At 36.2% G+C, this 16,680-nt stretch overlaps 1 protein-coding gene across 1 annotated transcript in view; it reads left to right on the top strand.

The window, feature by feature from the left end:
• LOC145674907 (uncharacterized) overlaps positions 1-16,680 on the top strand; it is a 129,940-nt gene that overhangs the window by 18,743 nt on the left and 94,517 nt on the right. The window contains exons 4-5 of the mRNA XM_081745168.1: positions 1,900-1,955; positions 5,583-5,649. Coding sequence (XP_081601294.1) covers positions 1,900-1,955; positions 5,583-5,649 — 123 coding nt within the window. The remainder of the gene's footprint in view (positions 1-1,899; positions 1,956-5,582; positions 5,650-16,680) is intronic.

Consider the following 16,680-nt stretch of genomic DNA (forward strand, 5'->3'; position numbering starts at 1 on the left):
TATTCATCTTAACCGCTACCAAGTTAAAATAACCTATACTTGTTATATACTATTACCTTAAAAATGTTATTTTTTATAGACGATTGTGAATAGTAGATATGCTAAAGATAAGACTAAATGATGCTAAAAAATAAGGGGTTGAATGTGTATGCATATATATATTATTAATAAATTGTAAGGATCCTGCATCTTAAACCAAAAGCAGCGCTACTGTATCTGTATATATTAAAATGTTAGGTTTAAGTGTTTATCTCCAATTCTTTCTACAATGAGATCTCGAAAACCACAAGTGGTAGAAACGTGCCGCTTTGCTGGTCGATTCCAAATTTTGTATAGATTTGCCAGTTCTCATTCAAATTTTCAAAAATTTGTCTTTATTTTTCTATTCCACATTTTAGGCGTCGTTTTGACCCTGTTAATTTAATATTGCAACTAGGTTGATATCCTTGCAAAAGGCAACCAGTATAGGAGCTACGTACAGCGGATTGATGGACATTTCAGGCGCTTTGCTTTAGTCTGAATGACAAAGTCTATTGCAAGCTGTCAACTTCGAAGGCTTCTGGACCACAATGAGACGTACTCGGATATGGAATTATAAGAAAAAATATCTGCATTTGATAGATAATACCAAAGTATTATCTATCACTTATCCAAGTTGCCAGAAACTCCCTGCAACATTCTATATATTAAAATACTACATTTATACGTTTGTTTATAGCAATTCACTCCCTTTGAGAGTCTTTCTGTCCTTCACAAAGGAACTTGCACAGATACAGTGAAAAGTGGGAAGGAGATTCACTCTCATATTAAAACTATGCGCTGCGTAAATGGCGTAGGTTCAGCTAGTATTTTATGGAAGATTTAATTACTTTACGTTTCATATTACATTGTAGAACCTAAAGTCAGGGTAACTGCCTCAATAAGTGACAGTATATCTCAGTGGCGTAGGGAAGGGGGGCCTAGAGGGGCCGGCCCCCCAAAGAGGTCCGACAATGTACTTTGGTATCTTGATGTTTGTAATTTTTTATATATATTTTTATGTTCATATATTTTTTTGTTTGTAATTTTTCTATATGTACCTATAACAGCACTTGAGCACCCCCAAACACACATCCTGGCTACGCTACTGGTATACCTGTTCCGAACATTTTTTTTTTTTTTTTTTTGTCGTAAGAAGATTAAAAGATATGTCACGACGAAATGCTGCTACCAATGGTTAGTTTCTTTGTGATATTAAAAGTTTGTTAGTTAGTTAGTTAGATTCATCCTCTACTGCACAGATTAGCCAATATTGTTAAATTCTTCCAAAGGAAGCAAGGAGTTGAGAAGCAATAAGAATCACGTGAGTTTCTTGGCACGTATTGAATATTAACCGCTTTTAAGATAAGTTGTTCCTGAATCTGATAAATATTAAGTGCATCAGAATAAACTCATGTCAACAGAAACTGGCGTGTAATAGTAATGTCCCACTTTTTAACGTCCATAACGTTCCAAGGATATAATCTTTATGCAGAAAGTGACGGATTGAATATTCGTATACAAGAACTGGTGTAATAGAAATGTGAGGGAAAGCTGGAGAACCCTGAGAAAGCTACAGAAGATGGTGTTGATCGTCATGAACTTGGGTTGAGTCAGCGTTAGTGCTCTGTCTCTGGACCTCCTATTACCAATCAACTCATTTCAAGTTTATGTTTTCCCCGGAGGAGCTCATGTGGTTCGGATTCCACGTTAATCAGTAGGCCCACACCTCATATAGCCTTGATGCTGAACGGGACGTTAAACTCCAAATCAATTCAATTCAACTCAGTTTATGTTATGAATGGCTATGGAACAAATGTTGTACTATAGTCACATGTAAAAGATAAAGTAATATAGCTGTTCTAATTTTCATTCTTTTAGGTAGTTAAAAGTATGAATGATCTTCTACTAACTGAAGAAAACGACTCACCTCAAAGGTAAGAATGTAATTCATTAAAATAAAGTTTAAATTATTTCTAAAAAGTGTTCGATGCAAAGCTGTACTCGTATTTGATTATAAAGTTAAATTGAGCTCCCTACCTCTATAGCTGGTAAAGGACTCTAGTATTGGGCGTGTTTAACTCGTCACCATTTCGATTAAACTACGAACATTAAAACCCTTTTTTGAGGTTGAAATAATAGGCACTGTGTTATCCAAAAGTTTGCCTAATTTTGAAGAGTCTGTTTATTGTTGGATTTTCCTACTATGTAAGGTACTACTTAATTGGGCTCATTGCTTGAATGAAAGAAGCCACGAGTAATTATAAGACATTCTTCAGATATAGCTAACAACACATTGATAAATTCTTTGGGCCTTATGGAAAGTCGTTTTGACGTATGATTAGAGTCAAACTAAAGGCTTGACTACTGCATAAACATACGTTAGTCGAACTCTTTAGTATGGCACTAATCATGTCAGAACGACTCTGTATAAGGCCTTTTGAGTTTAACGTCCAACGATTATGGTTAAGGGAGACAATGATTAAAGGAAATCTATAATGATGGACGAATTAATAGAATGAGAAAGTGGGAGGAAACGGGAGTACCCCGAGAAAACTCATGAGCATGATGTTGTCAACTAGAAACGTACTTGGCTGGGAATCGAACGAGTGACCCTGCGCAGTAGAGGCAAGCGCTGTATTACTGAGTCACCGTGCCCCGCAACACACTGATGTGTCCACCTTCCAAACTAGATAAATATCGAATATCTGCTACTTTGTTTAGTATTTAGGGAGAAAAATTATGAGGCAACCACTTTGATAAGACGATAGAGTCATCATTACTTTTTCTCACAGCATCTTCAGTTATAACTCATTTTCTTTCGAATAAAAAGATAAAATAGTTTACTTTCACATTTAGAGACCAATTTCAAGCTTAAATTTTAAACGCAAGGCCGAGCAACTAAGGTTACATTATAATGGCTTGAAATATTATCAAAACAGTGCTGTTTATTCCGGGTTTCAAGGATTAGGATTTAGGATCTAGAGTTTTGGGTTTTCGGCACCTATGGCCATGTTAGCCCGTCACGTATGAGGAATGACGTACCTCAGCGATCACACTATCCGGGGAAAGGGAAGGAAGAATGTGGTCTGGGGGGTCTATATGTTAGATACCATCCCGGCATTTGCCTGGTGTGAATGAGGAAAACAGAGGAAAACCTCATTCAGGGTGGTTGACCTGAAAAAGCTTTTCTCACTTTTATGACTGAGTGCCCCGTTGGGAATCGGCGCAAGCGTTAGCAACAACGCTACGCGGGGCCACCTTCCGGGTCTCTAATAAGTTGCGGAGTTGAATATTACAAATCATTTCAAATTCCAAAAAATACGTATGCTCACGACATAAACAAGCCGTTATTTTAAGAGAGGAAATATGAAAATAAACAAACTTTTGAATTTCTTGGTCATCATAGGAAAAATGAACTTTGTGAGGTTGCCAAATAACTAGTGGAGGAAAATTTGAAATGAATGGATTTCGTTCAAATTCTTCAATATAAGTAGAAATTATATGAACCTCAATATTAGATTACCAACTGTGAGCCTTACAAAGCCGAAATCATACAGAAATAATTCCTTCATGCAACGACTGTATTTGTTCTACGATTTGCTATTTCGAACTGTTACACATTTTATACAAAACCAATTAAGTTTTTCACCTTTTCACGACCAGGAACTATATGATGTTGCAATACCAAGTACAGTGATTCATAATTTAAGTATAAACTTACCTGCTATTTTGTAATGGGTTTTCTGCTTCCGCTTTTATTTAGTTATAACATAAATATTCAGTCACGAATTTTGTATAAACGTTAAGTTAAAGCTTTTATTTCTAAAGAATTGTATAAATCGGTACCCGTGGTAGTATTATCTAATATACAAAATTGAAAGTGACAGTATTTGTGACATCATAACTCTTGAACCACCGAACCGAACTCAATTAAATTTTCAACCTAGATGACGTTCGGACATGCAATGCTTTTTTTTTAATCATTTTCCTTTGACGGTAGAACTTAGGGAAGACGAGAGAGAGAAATATAAAAATAAATAAAGTTTAATAGCTCTTGAACCACCCGACCGATCTCGATCAAATTTTCAACATATATGATGTTCGGGCTTGGGATGTTTTTGTTTTATTTCACTTTGATGGTGTAATGGGGGAGAGGGGGAGGAGTATATATGGTACTTGTACCGATTATGGCCCGGGTCCCTAATATGGCCCACCCACCATATCTCTGCAGATTTACGTTGTTATTACTAGATGACAATATAGACTATGTCCTCTGAGCTGCGCAAATATGTATACGCTTTTCATGAGGACATAGTTTATATTGCCATCTAGTAGCACCAACGTAAATCTGCAGAATATGGTCTGTGGGCCATAATCGGTACAAGTACCATATATATATATATATATATATATATATATATATATATATATATATATATGTGTGTGTGTGTGTGTGTGTGTGTGTGTGAAAGTGATTGTGTTTGTGACTTCATAAGTCTTGAACCACCTGATCTATCAGACAAATTTTCAACATAGATGAGGTTCAGGCCTGGAATTGTTTTTATGATTTCACTTTGACTGTGTAACTTTGGGGTAAGGAAGAGGGGGATATATAAAATGATCAAAAATGAACAATATTAATGTTGCATTCATAGCTTCCGGGGTCATTGAGATGAACAGTGACACTTCCGATACTGGTTAAATCGAAATTCAGCCCGCATTGCTCTTTATGTCCAAAATGAAACACATTCTCGCCGTGCGAAGAACGGACAAGCTACTGGTACTTAATCAATCATAATATAATGTCGAAACTTAAATGAAAAAGTGTAGTGAATGTGTGCTTTAAATTTCAAAATTAAAGAATAAAAGTGCTTCAAATATTTGCACTAGAATCATTGTATTTTCTCAAGAGAAAGTTTTACCTCGAATAAGCGTATCTTTAACATGTGAGGATAATATTTTGTCTAAATGGTTGTTAGTGCGTGTATGTGTGTAAAGTATGTAGAATCCGATGCGTAGGTAAGACCTTTCCGTTCCTCTATTCGTTAACTTCTTGCAATGGCTAAACTGTAATTTCTGAAGTTCATAATTATTTACATTTAATTGCTTTTAGAAAAATAATTTGCAATTCATTAACAATATAATGTGAAATTATTAATCTTCAAAAACATTTAGCCAAAATAAACATTAGAATAAAATAAAGTTTGCAAACAATTCGGAGGGCTCGCTAAATTTCAATGTAATAGACAGCATGATTATGAAACAGAACGATTGAGGCTCTTAGTTTTAAAACGAATAATCGTAAATAATAAAACTTAAAAAAAAAAAAAAAAAAACGAGCTTGAATAGAAAAGAGTCCTATTTGTATTATGAAATATATTAGCATGTTTAGTTCCTTCCCCTGACCAGATTTCTTTCTCTCTTCCTACTGGATGCATCTGTTATTATTTATTTTAATGACATGACGTCACCTTTCTTCAGCTATTTCATCTTCAATGAGAATTATAGTATTCTGGTTTTGGCTTTTTAATATATTTTTTTATTTTAATTTATTCCGACAGGTCTGAAAAGTGTCTTGAAGATTCCACAGATATTTACAGTGTAATTTCACCTTGGGGAGAATCACAGGTAAAACGTTAAATTAAAATGTAATGTATTAAAACTTATAATCTGAAACAAATATAAAATAATATTAAAATAAATATTAGAATTCATGCGTTAGCACAGAAAAACATGTTCTAAAATATACACTTATTAAGAAAATGAATATTTTTTCAGCTCCTTTTTTTTCTGACAGCATGAACAATGTTGTCACTACGGAATCTTAAAATATTTGAAGAGGGCTTACGATTAATTTATTGGGAAGGAAAGAACAGTCTTAGTCGGTTATTACTTGTTTTGATAATTCAAAGCATATTTATATATATATATATATATATATATATATATATATATATATATAAGGGATAATTATATGCATAATTGGTTTCGTTCAAATATTCTTCTAGACTTAATGGAAGCTTCTCATTTCATAGTCTATTCTGTTATGTAAAGGAGCATATACATAGATTGACTTATAATCGCCTAGGCCATATTGCTATAGGTGGAAAGTGAAATTTGGACAGAATTTCTCTCATAATGAAAGCTAGAGATAAGAAAGGAATTTTTTAGACACATATTATTCTATCACGAATTGAGTATCTCACGAATGTCAGAAGTTAGAGAGATGCCACCTGGGTTATTAACTTTTCGTTAAAAATAATAGAACAAGTGTTTCAACGCTTCTGAAAATGGCGTTCGTAGCGGAAAAAGGAGAATATGGATATTTTCTTTGTTTATTCAGAAAGTTTCGAACGTTAATATTCGCTTAAGTTAGAGATTTGAAATTCAATATATAGACTTTTAATTCAAAATAAGAAAGCACGTATTTCAGTCCTTACAGAACGTTTGCTTCCGAGGTGGGAAAGCTTTGTCATTTCTAAAATATTGAAATTTTCCTTTATTTATTATGAGGATTCACAACTCGATACCTAGGACAACGAGTGAAGTTGCGCTTGAATAAAGGAGAAATCAATTGTGTAGAGATTGGAAGAGGAGTCAGATAAGAATATAGTATGTTATTCAACATTGACAGTGAATGGTTAATGAAGGAAGCATTAATGGTAAGGAGAAATTTCAAGATTGGAAAGCAGACCATTAATAAGATTAGATATGCAGATGATACAGTTATTATGTCTAGAACAGAAGGACTACAAGAAATGATGGACTAAATAGTTTACACTGGAAAACTATATGGAATGAAAACTAAAATCGAAAAATAGAAAATAATGAGAATATCCCGTAGAAAGAGAGTCAGGTCAGAGGTCAGGTTACAGGTCAGAGTGGAACGAAGAGAACTTCAAGAGGTCGATAAATTCAAGTATTTGGGAAATATTTTGACGAAAGACGTTTACTGCACCAAAGATATCAGGTCAAGAATTACCATAGCTAAAGAAGCATTCAACAAGAAAACGTCACTTTTAACTAGCAGTCTTAATATTGGACTAAGGAAGAAACTGATCAAGTGCTACATATGGAGTATTGGACTGAATGCTTCAGAGACTTGGATATTTCGAAAGTTAGAGAAGAAATATTTGGAGAGCTTCGAAATGTGGCGTTCGAGGAAGATGGAGAAGGTAAAATATATATATATATACACACACACACACAGAGAGAGAGAGAGAGAGAGAGAGAGAAAGAGAGAGAGAGAGAGAGAGAGAGAGAAACAAACTAAGATGTTTTAAAACGGATAGGAGAGAAGAGGACAATTCTAGCCAGTATCCTTCGTAGGAAGGCCAATTGGATTAGACACATCTTGCGAAGAAATTATCTTTTTCATACTGCTGTGGAAGGAAAGCGAGGAATAGGAAGAAGAAGAAAACAAGTGATCGATGAAAAAATAGAAGAAAACATTGAAAGTTAAAATAAGGTGAAAATCGAGAAACATGCAATAAACTTTTCCAGGCCCAAACTGAAAATTAAGAAGAAGAAAAAAAGAGAAACAACCCTCATTAGTCCCAGGAACTGCCAAGAGGCAGAATATTTAGTAATAATAATTATGAGAGTGAGGAAGGTGGAGATTCGTTTAAATTAGAGTTAGTGTTCGATTTGTGTAAATCTAAATCATTGTTTTTTTTTTTTTTTTAAGAAGTATAAATAATGGAATATGTTAGAAAGACTTGAGGCATTTTTAAGAACGATAAATGGAATTTTACCCATAAGGTGAACGTTATTTGGCTTTGAAGATATTTGAAATTTGATATTTTAACTCTTAAATAAAATAAAAGAAACACGTATTTAAGAGTTTACAAAAATGCCAGTACTTAGCGGAGTTCCAAAGGACGGAATCTATACTTTTATTTATATATAAATAAAAGAAATATAACGATGTTTCGCGTTCAACACCTCCTAGCTTACCGCACCGATGATGGTAATTTTTGTTGCATAAGCATACCATACTCTAACTTACACTTTTGTCTGATTAGTTTTCCAATAGAGTTTTCTAGAGGGTCAAAACATTCCTAGTAAGAGCATTTCAATGCCAACATACAGAGTAAACTTTAACGGCAATATGTTCACTTTATTTATTTGAATTGCAGGGCAAATATTTTTCCTTTTCTTTTTTATACACATTCAGAGTTTAATTTCAGGATATTAACGTCACTGATTACATTAAAACCAACTACAATTACGATTCTCCTTTAAATACGCAACTATAAGGTCTTTATCGGAGAAAGTAATAATAATTGGGACTTTGTGAAGGCAAGTTTGAGCGGAAAGTGTTGGGAACGTTTTCTTCCCGCGATGAGAACGAGCCTTGCACTAACCAAAGAATAAAAGTGACTGACTCATCAAAGCCTAGGCTATACTACTATATCTAGAAACTTGGAACCAGGGGAGAAAATTCCTTTTTTTACGAGAGCAAGTCATAAGAAATTAGAAATTCTATGTCTAGAATTTCGACATATAAGACCATTTTAGCCATTCACATATGAGGAATGACATTCCGCGCCGACCATACTACCCGCAGAAATGGGGAAAGAAGGAAGCGGCCCGACACCTCTCTGCTAGGTATCACTCCGGCCTTTGCGTGGTATAAATGAGAAACACTCAGGATGCCTGGCTGCAAATGACCTTTTATACCATTCCGATCTGCAGCCCCAGCGGAAATCAAACCTGGGGCCACTCGCACCAATGGTGAGAGCAGAAGTTGCCATTTTATTAGCCTTCACTTGCCCTTACCCTCAAAATAAATTGCCACCCTCACTCGCCTTCGCCCCACATTCATTCGCCTCAGAGAAAATAAGAATTTGTTTTTTTAAGCAAAACTGCATATATTTATTAACTGAGAACTTAACTATTTATATTTTACGTCTTAATTATTTAATGTTTACATGAAAATTAAAATATTAAATTTAACTCTAACTTCATTTGTTTCATAGATGCATGAATGATTTATAATATATTCGAAAATAGTTCAATTTCGTTCAAGTATTCGAAAAGTCATATCAGAAAGTAACACTTTGCAAACAGCATTACTAAATCAATATTCGCTGATTTCATAATAACTACAATTACTTAACTTTAGAAGTCTAGTCTTGTTCAAACAGGTCATAGCTACCAATCTTTTTTTTTTTTTTTTTTTTTTTAAAAGGTCTCGTACTGTTAAGTTTATTTCAAACAAAATTACTATAATAACTCTCTACAGCATGTTTGTGAAGACGCGAAGATCATTGGCAAAGAGGGCTACATCTATTCCATTATGTTTTGGTATATCATTTATGTATAAACAGTACAGGGTCGAGAAAGGATCCTTGCGGTACCCCTACCTTAATCTTCCTTAAGCTAAATTTGAAGCACCTACTTTCGTGTAAAATTTTCAGTTGTGTAAACATGGTTGCAAGATTTTTACATTGATATCTGGGATTCCTATTTTATTGAGTTTGTAGAGCAGTATTATAGACCACGCCTTTTCTGCATATAAGAACAGTACTGATGTACCTTGGTTCTTGTGAAATTTATCCGTTACAAAATTCTACTAATCGGACCAGTTGCTGAATCATGGAATGATAGTTCTTGAAATCAAGTTGCTCGTTAGTGATTATATTATAAGAGTAAGAATTTTTAAAATCTGATTAGTAATATGAATTCAGTTTTGCAAGCGTAGTAATTAAGCTGTTTAGTCTGTGGTTTGAAGGGGAACTTCCGATCTTTACCGGATTTCGGCATAGCTATGATGGTTTCTTAGCCGTTGCGGTAACCTACTACTTCTTCTGCAGCGTGCTGCATGCAGAGTTTAATATGCTCCTACCATCTGTTACTACTCGCTCTACTCGCTCCTATCCTTTTCTCGTTTGAGTAGTTTTCTTCGAATTTTTCAAGTTTTCACTATCCTAGTTCTTGTTGCCTACTTTTCTTCTGCCTACATTTTTCAGTTGAATATCCACTTGTCCAGCACGAGGTTATGAACAGAGAAAATATCAGCTCCGCCCGGAAGGGTCTTCGTGTTTTTCAAGCTATTCTGGTATATGTTCTGGATCATAACATAGTCAATCTGATATCTTCGGCTGTCTGTCGAGGATTTCCATGTATATCTTCTTCTTTTGTGCTGATTGAACCAAATGTTCTCAATTACTAGTGAATTCTGTCTACAGAAATTCACCAGTCCCTCTCCCCTTTAATTTTTTTCGCCTAAACCATATTTGCCTACGACACTATATCTTCCTGTTTTCCTGATACACCTGCATTGAAATATTCCATTATAATTACCATACACCCCAATTCCCCTGTTGATGTTACATTCGTGTAATGTTCGTCATCGGTAGTGGAGCTATTGTCTTGGTAATAAGATAATTTGTTCTTTGGTTCAGAGGGCGGGTTTTGCGTTTGAGATTAGGTTAATGGAGTCTGTGGTTAGAGGTTGAAAGTTTAGGTTGATGTGGTTTCCCTGGTACTCTTTATTTAGTCTTGTCAGTAGGTTGTGTGTCGTTTGTCTTCTGTAATGTAGTGTTCGTGGATGTGTTTTTCTTTCAACGACTCTTTCGATCTTGTTCCCAGATTTACTGGTTAAATGTTTTCCCTATACCATACAACCTTTGTAATTGCTTGAGTGGGAGCCCTTTCAATTAGCACAGGTAGGCGCGCGGGACACTCTTTGGTTTGCTACACTCAGCAATGCACTGGTCTTGTTCACAATTGATACATTTAGGTAGCTGTGAGCAATTACTGGTAGAGTGCGAAGAACCGTGACATATGTGATACTGTAACAACTCCTATAGTGGGGGTTTATACTCTTCGACTTTAATTTCCATATATAAAATATGGTACAAGTTCGCGAGTCTAAGTTTCTTTGTTAAATCTGGTGACTTAAGAAGAAATAGTGGAATCGGAATTTTCTCTGTCTCTTGAGTGTTGTGGTTTCTGTCCCTGTGGTCTCTGCCATAATTTTTTTTAAAGCTTTGTTAAGCAACTATACGTGAAATCTAAAGAGAGTAAAGCAGCCCATACACGTAAACACATGCCTGAAGAAACAGCCCGACTTGTATGAAAAATGATAAAACCACAGGCAAGTTGATCGTGTATGGCCTCGTTCATTCATGTTAAAAGTTTTCAAAATCTTCTGAAAAGTGAAAACATGTTTGATGTTTTTGCCGTTCTGCAGGCATGTTTACCGTGTATGGGCTCGTTCATGCAAGGTGGCTGTTTTATATTTAGGTCCGCCAATCACGACAGCGGAAGAAATCACGTAAGTCTCTCCTCCGTCGCATGCCAAGGTCGTGCAGTTGCAGAAAGAAAAAGCACGCGTTTCCTCGTCCTCCACATTTCTCAAACTACTTTCAGTTGTTGGACAGCACGTTGGTACGTGTGTGGGCAAAAAATTCTTTCAAGATGCATGATGAAAGAAACCTTTCATATATGTTGGTAATGCAAGTGCGTGCGTCTATGGCGCGCTTAAGAAGAGAAAGCGGATCACGGTCGCTGACAAAAGAACGGGAACTCTATTCATAGCTCCTAAACAGATCCTAAGAAGATCCATTAGAATTGTCGTTGAAAAGCTGAATTTTAAGACAAGTATAAATTGAGCAATAGTAGGATATTATTAATTTCTGGGGCTTTCTAATGATTAAAATATACAAACGAATTACATAATCCAAATAATTAATAAAATTACTTAATACTAAAAGCATATATAAATAATATCGTCATTATCATCATCATAGGTATATTGCCATTATTGACAGGTCACTTGCAGCAACTGAGAAGCTTTCATGCCCCACGGTCTTCCACTAATCTCTTCGTCTTCATGTACGATTTCTCTGTTGTGCTACCGTCCCTTAACTGTAGTCTCCTTCGCCCCCTCCCTCTCTTTCCTGCCACCATACCCTCTATGATGTCCCTCATGATACAGTTCCTTCTTAGCAATGTCCCAACCAGTTTCTCTTTCTCTTCTTATTAATATCTAGAATTGTTCTTTTCTTACCATCATTTCTAACATCCACTCATTCGTTTTCCGCTTGACTCAGCTAATTCTCTTCATTCTTCTCGACACCCACATTTCGAAAGTTTCAAGTCTTTTTCATCATTTTTACGTACTGTCCATGTTTCTGACCCATACACCACAATACTATACACGAAGCATTTTATGAGTCCTTTTCTCTTTATTCAAGTTTCCACAAAATATTCTCTTCCTCCTAAAGACTTCTTTCGCCATTCCTATCCTTGCTCTTATTTCACGTTTACGTTTCATATCATTACTAATAATACTACCCAGGTATCGAAAACTAGTCACCTGTTCTATTTTCTCCCCTCCTACTTCTATATTTGACATCAACCGCTTTGTTTCAATCACCGTCACTTTTGTCTTTCTAACATTTATTTTCATCCCATATTCTTCACAGCCTTTCCTTAAGTTTTATAACATCTTATTGATTTTCTCTCCAGAATCTCCATCAAGCGCTTTATCATCTGCAAACCGTATACATCTAATCATTTTACCTCCTGTTAAAATGCAGTGTTCGTTTTGTAGGCTCTTTTTCACTATCTCTGCTAGATAGATATTAAATAATGTATACGAGAGACAGCACATCTGTCGAACTCCCGTTCCAACTGCACTATCCTCTCTCATTTCTACCCCTATTCTAACAATTACTTGTTGGTACGTATATAAGTTTCTTATGAGTCTTCGATCTTTCCATTCCAACCCAACTTTCTTCAGAACTTCCAACAACAATTCTCAATTCACGGAGTCAAAAGCCTATTCTGTATCAATAAATACCACATATACCTCTTTTCCTTTTTCTATAAACCTTTCACCGATCACCCTTAATAATCCAATTACATCTCTTGTGTCCTTATTTCTCCTGAACTGTTCCTCCTCAACTTTTTCATTTGTTCTTCCGTATACCCTTCTATTAAAGATTCGAAGCAAAATTTTTGTTGCAGGAAATATGAGACTAATAGTTCTATAATCCTCACATGTCTTTGATGTTCGATTTCTTAGTCTTCGGTATCATGATAGTCGCCAGGAAGTTTTTGTCCACTCTCCTGTTTCAAATATTTAATTGTAGAGTTGGAACAATCCCACACTATTAATTAATTCGATTGGTACATTATCTATCCCCGTCGTCTTTCCATTCCTAATATCGCATATAGCTTTTCCAAACTCTCCCGAAGAATATCAAACCCTTTATCTTCTCCTACCTCATTTTCTATTTCAATAACTAGGCCACACGCTCTATTTCTACTCTCAATATAAGTGCTTTCGATCTTCCTAAGACTTTACTCTGTCGCTGACTACCTTCCCATACTTATCAATGAACTTAAAAAGTTCGTTACTCTCTATGTCTGTGTGTCTGTCCGTCTGTCCTTTACTTGCGATTTTTTCAGTTTTGAACCCTGCATTTGATAGAGCATCAAAAAATATCTTAGAAAGTGATTTTCGCGTCACTCTTACAGATCCCGAGATATTGGCCAAAAATAGCCAATTTCCAGAGATTTAAAGAGCCATATTTTGGGAGCGCAAGTCATAAAGAGATGATATTGGTGTTGATCAATACCTAAGATATTTTGGTTCTAAATAATGACCGGTGCACTGGCCAAACCTGGCCAGTGGTCACCAATTAATATCGGTTTCAAATTGTTTACCATTCTCTTAGGTATTGATCAACCAATATCATCTCTATATGACTTACCGTTCACGTGATATTGGCAAAAAATGACCGATTTCCAGATATTTAAGGAGTCATACCTTGGGAACCATAAGTTATAGAGAGATCATATTGGTGTTGATCAATACCTAAGAAGATGGAGAACTGTTTGGTACCAAATAGTAACCGGTGGCCACTGAGCAACTGGCTACTGGCCAACTCGCCACCGTTCCCCAGATGCTGGTCAAAAAAAGTTCGAATTTTGGGAAATTTAAGGAGCCATATCTCGGGAACTCTAAATCAGAGATAGAAGATATTTTTCGAATTTTTGCGAGGAAGAGAAGGTGCGGATAAAAAGATTTACTTTTACATGTAGCAGGCACGTAGTGAGGATTTCGTAATAGGGGGGTCCGTAACATGAAATACGTTGTTTATTACACCAGATGCTCGATCATTCTAAACTATTTTACTGGCAACATATATTGGCTTGTTAGGACAATAAAACGAGGATGGGTTAGTAAGTATTTTAATAAACTATGAAGACAATAAAAAAGTATTGAAAAATATTTTACAATATCTACGTTCCTTCCTCTGTTCATTCCAATATAACAAGTTTCCTTTCGTTATGACCTCAACTATTATAAAAAGTACATATATATATATATATATATATATATATATATATATATATATATATATATATATATATATATATATATATATATATATAGTATATATGTATATACTATTATGAAAAGTATATATCCAACAACGTCTTGACAAATATTTTGTGATATCTGCGTTCCTTTCTCTGTCAAAATTAATGTTAAAGAACTTTCTTTCTTTCCACATAACGTTTTGTTTTTGCGCTATAGTTTTTTATTTTTAACGCTGATTCTTCATTCTCTTGTTTCTTTTTGTTTCATTTTCAATTTGGTTTCGAAGGAGGGTCAGGACCCCCTAGACTCACCTCTTGGCTACGGGCCTGCATGTAGAAACAATCATAGTTATCCTTTTCGCTCCATCTCACCATTCTTTCTAGTTCGTTTTGGCAATATTCTTGGAGTATTCTCAACTGGTTTTCTACTGCAATCGTACTACCCCCTTGTTTCCTCCGCTGTTCCATAGATTTCACCTCGTTGTACATTTCCTCATATTTCCGAATTCTTTCTAATTTTTCTATGTCCTCGCATTTTCTTTTGTAAAAGTCTTCCCTTGCTCTGTCTATTTTGTTTCGCTACTTATATATAAGTAATGCTCAAACACACAGAAGAAAAATATAAAGTTGTCTCATACTCATGTGCTCTTATGATCCCACGCTGTTCTTACACACTGAATGTCGCCATTTGTAATTACGCTGCTCACTCTAGCGACGCCTGTAAGAACTACGATTGTTGCACGGTGCTGTCTTCTACATGGCAAATTTACAAAGACCCTTGAATCAAGAATGTTATAATATAGGAGATTTGCCCATGGCTGTCTTTGTCACCGTAACTCGGTTGAGCAGAAAAACAAACGAGCATCGCTAAACTTGATTGGCTTCTCTGTTTTCTGCCATTAATGTTCGCTCAAAACATTAGATTCTCCATATGTCAATATGTAGGATTTATTTAGTTTATTTTTATTTAAAATCCTTAATTTAACGTTCCTTGATGAAATTCTTGATAAAATGGTTACATATAGAGCTTACGTGCTAATGTTCATTACCTTCAGTGGAGCTCGTGCTCCTATTCTCGGGCGAGGCTCGCGCTTACTTGGGCTATAGCTCACATTCTTCAATGCAGATTGTATTCATTATCCTCTTGAGAGCTCGCGCTTACTAATTTCGTTGAGGCATGTGTTTACTCGGGCTCGTACTAACCACGTTCAGTGGGACTCGAACTTACTACCATCAATGCGGCTGGTGCTCAATTATGTCCGTAGGGCTTACACTCATTTGTGCTTAGGTTCATTACATTCAGTGGGGCAACTACTCACTATTCTTGTTGAGGTTCGCGCTTACTCGGGCTTGGATTCACCTTTTTCAATGAAACTCGAACTCGCTAGCCCTCTTGGAGCTCGCGGATTTTTCTGTCACTCGCTTACTTTGTCTCAAGCTTACTGACGTCATTAAGTATTGTACTTACAGTATTTGTCATCGGATTAATTACCCTCAGTGGTGTTCGCTCTTAGTGTTCTCGTTGAAGCTCGCGCTTACTATTTTCGTTGAGGCTCGTTTCCGGGATCGGGTTCACATCCTTAATGAAGCTGGCGCTTACTTTGGCTCGTACTCATTTTTCTGCGAGGCTCTCACTTACTAACCCCTTTGGAGGTCGCGCTCACTAATCTCTTTCGGACACGTCCGTAGTCGAATTCAAAACCACTACATTCAGTATGGCTCGGGCTCAGTAATTTCAGTTTAGTTAGGCTCATGTTCACTCGCGCTTGGTTTCAGTTTCCTCAACTGGGCTTGGGCTCACGACCATCAGTGGGGATGGAGCTCATTAATATCAGTGCAAATTGCACGTATTTGAGCTTGGGTTCGTTACCTTCAATGGGACTTAATATTCTCATTGAAGCTAGCGTTTACTTGTGCTTATGCTCATAACTTTTAAGAGACTTGCAGTCCCCTGGAGCTCCTGGTGTCACTAGTCTCCTGGAGCTGGTGCTCACTAATATGGTCGGGTACGGTGAGGCTCGCGCTCGCTAATTTCAATTGCATTAGTGCTCGAACTCACTACCTTCGGTGGGGCTCGGGCTCACTCGGGATGCGCTCACTAATTCTGTTTGTCCTCGGAATCGCTAATCTCAAATGGGCTCGTGCTTTGGCCCACTTATCTGAAATGGACTCGGACTCAATATCCTCGTGCTCAGAATCCACAGTGCGGCTTGCATTCGTATAGGTTCATACTTAATTTCGTTCGGGTTTGTGGTCATTTACCTTTAGTGGAGCTGGGATGCATTACTTTCAGCGGGATTGGGCTCACTCGGGATT

The sequence above is a fragment of the Thermobia domestica genome, chromosome 18, assembly GCF_964235325.1.
Source record: "Thermobia domestica chromosome 18, izTheDome1.hap1.1, whole genome shotgun sequence".
Lineage (NCBI taxonomy): Eukaryota > Metazoa > Arthropoda > Insecta > Zygentoma > Lepismatidae > Thermobia > Thermobia domestica.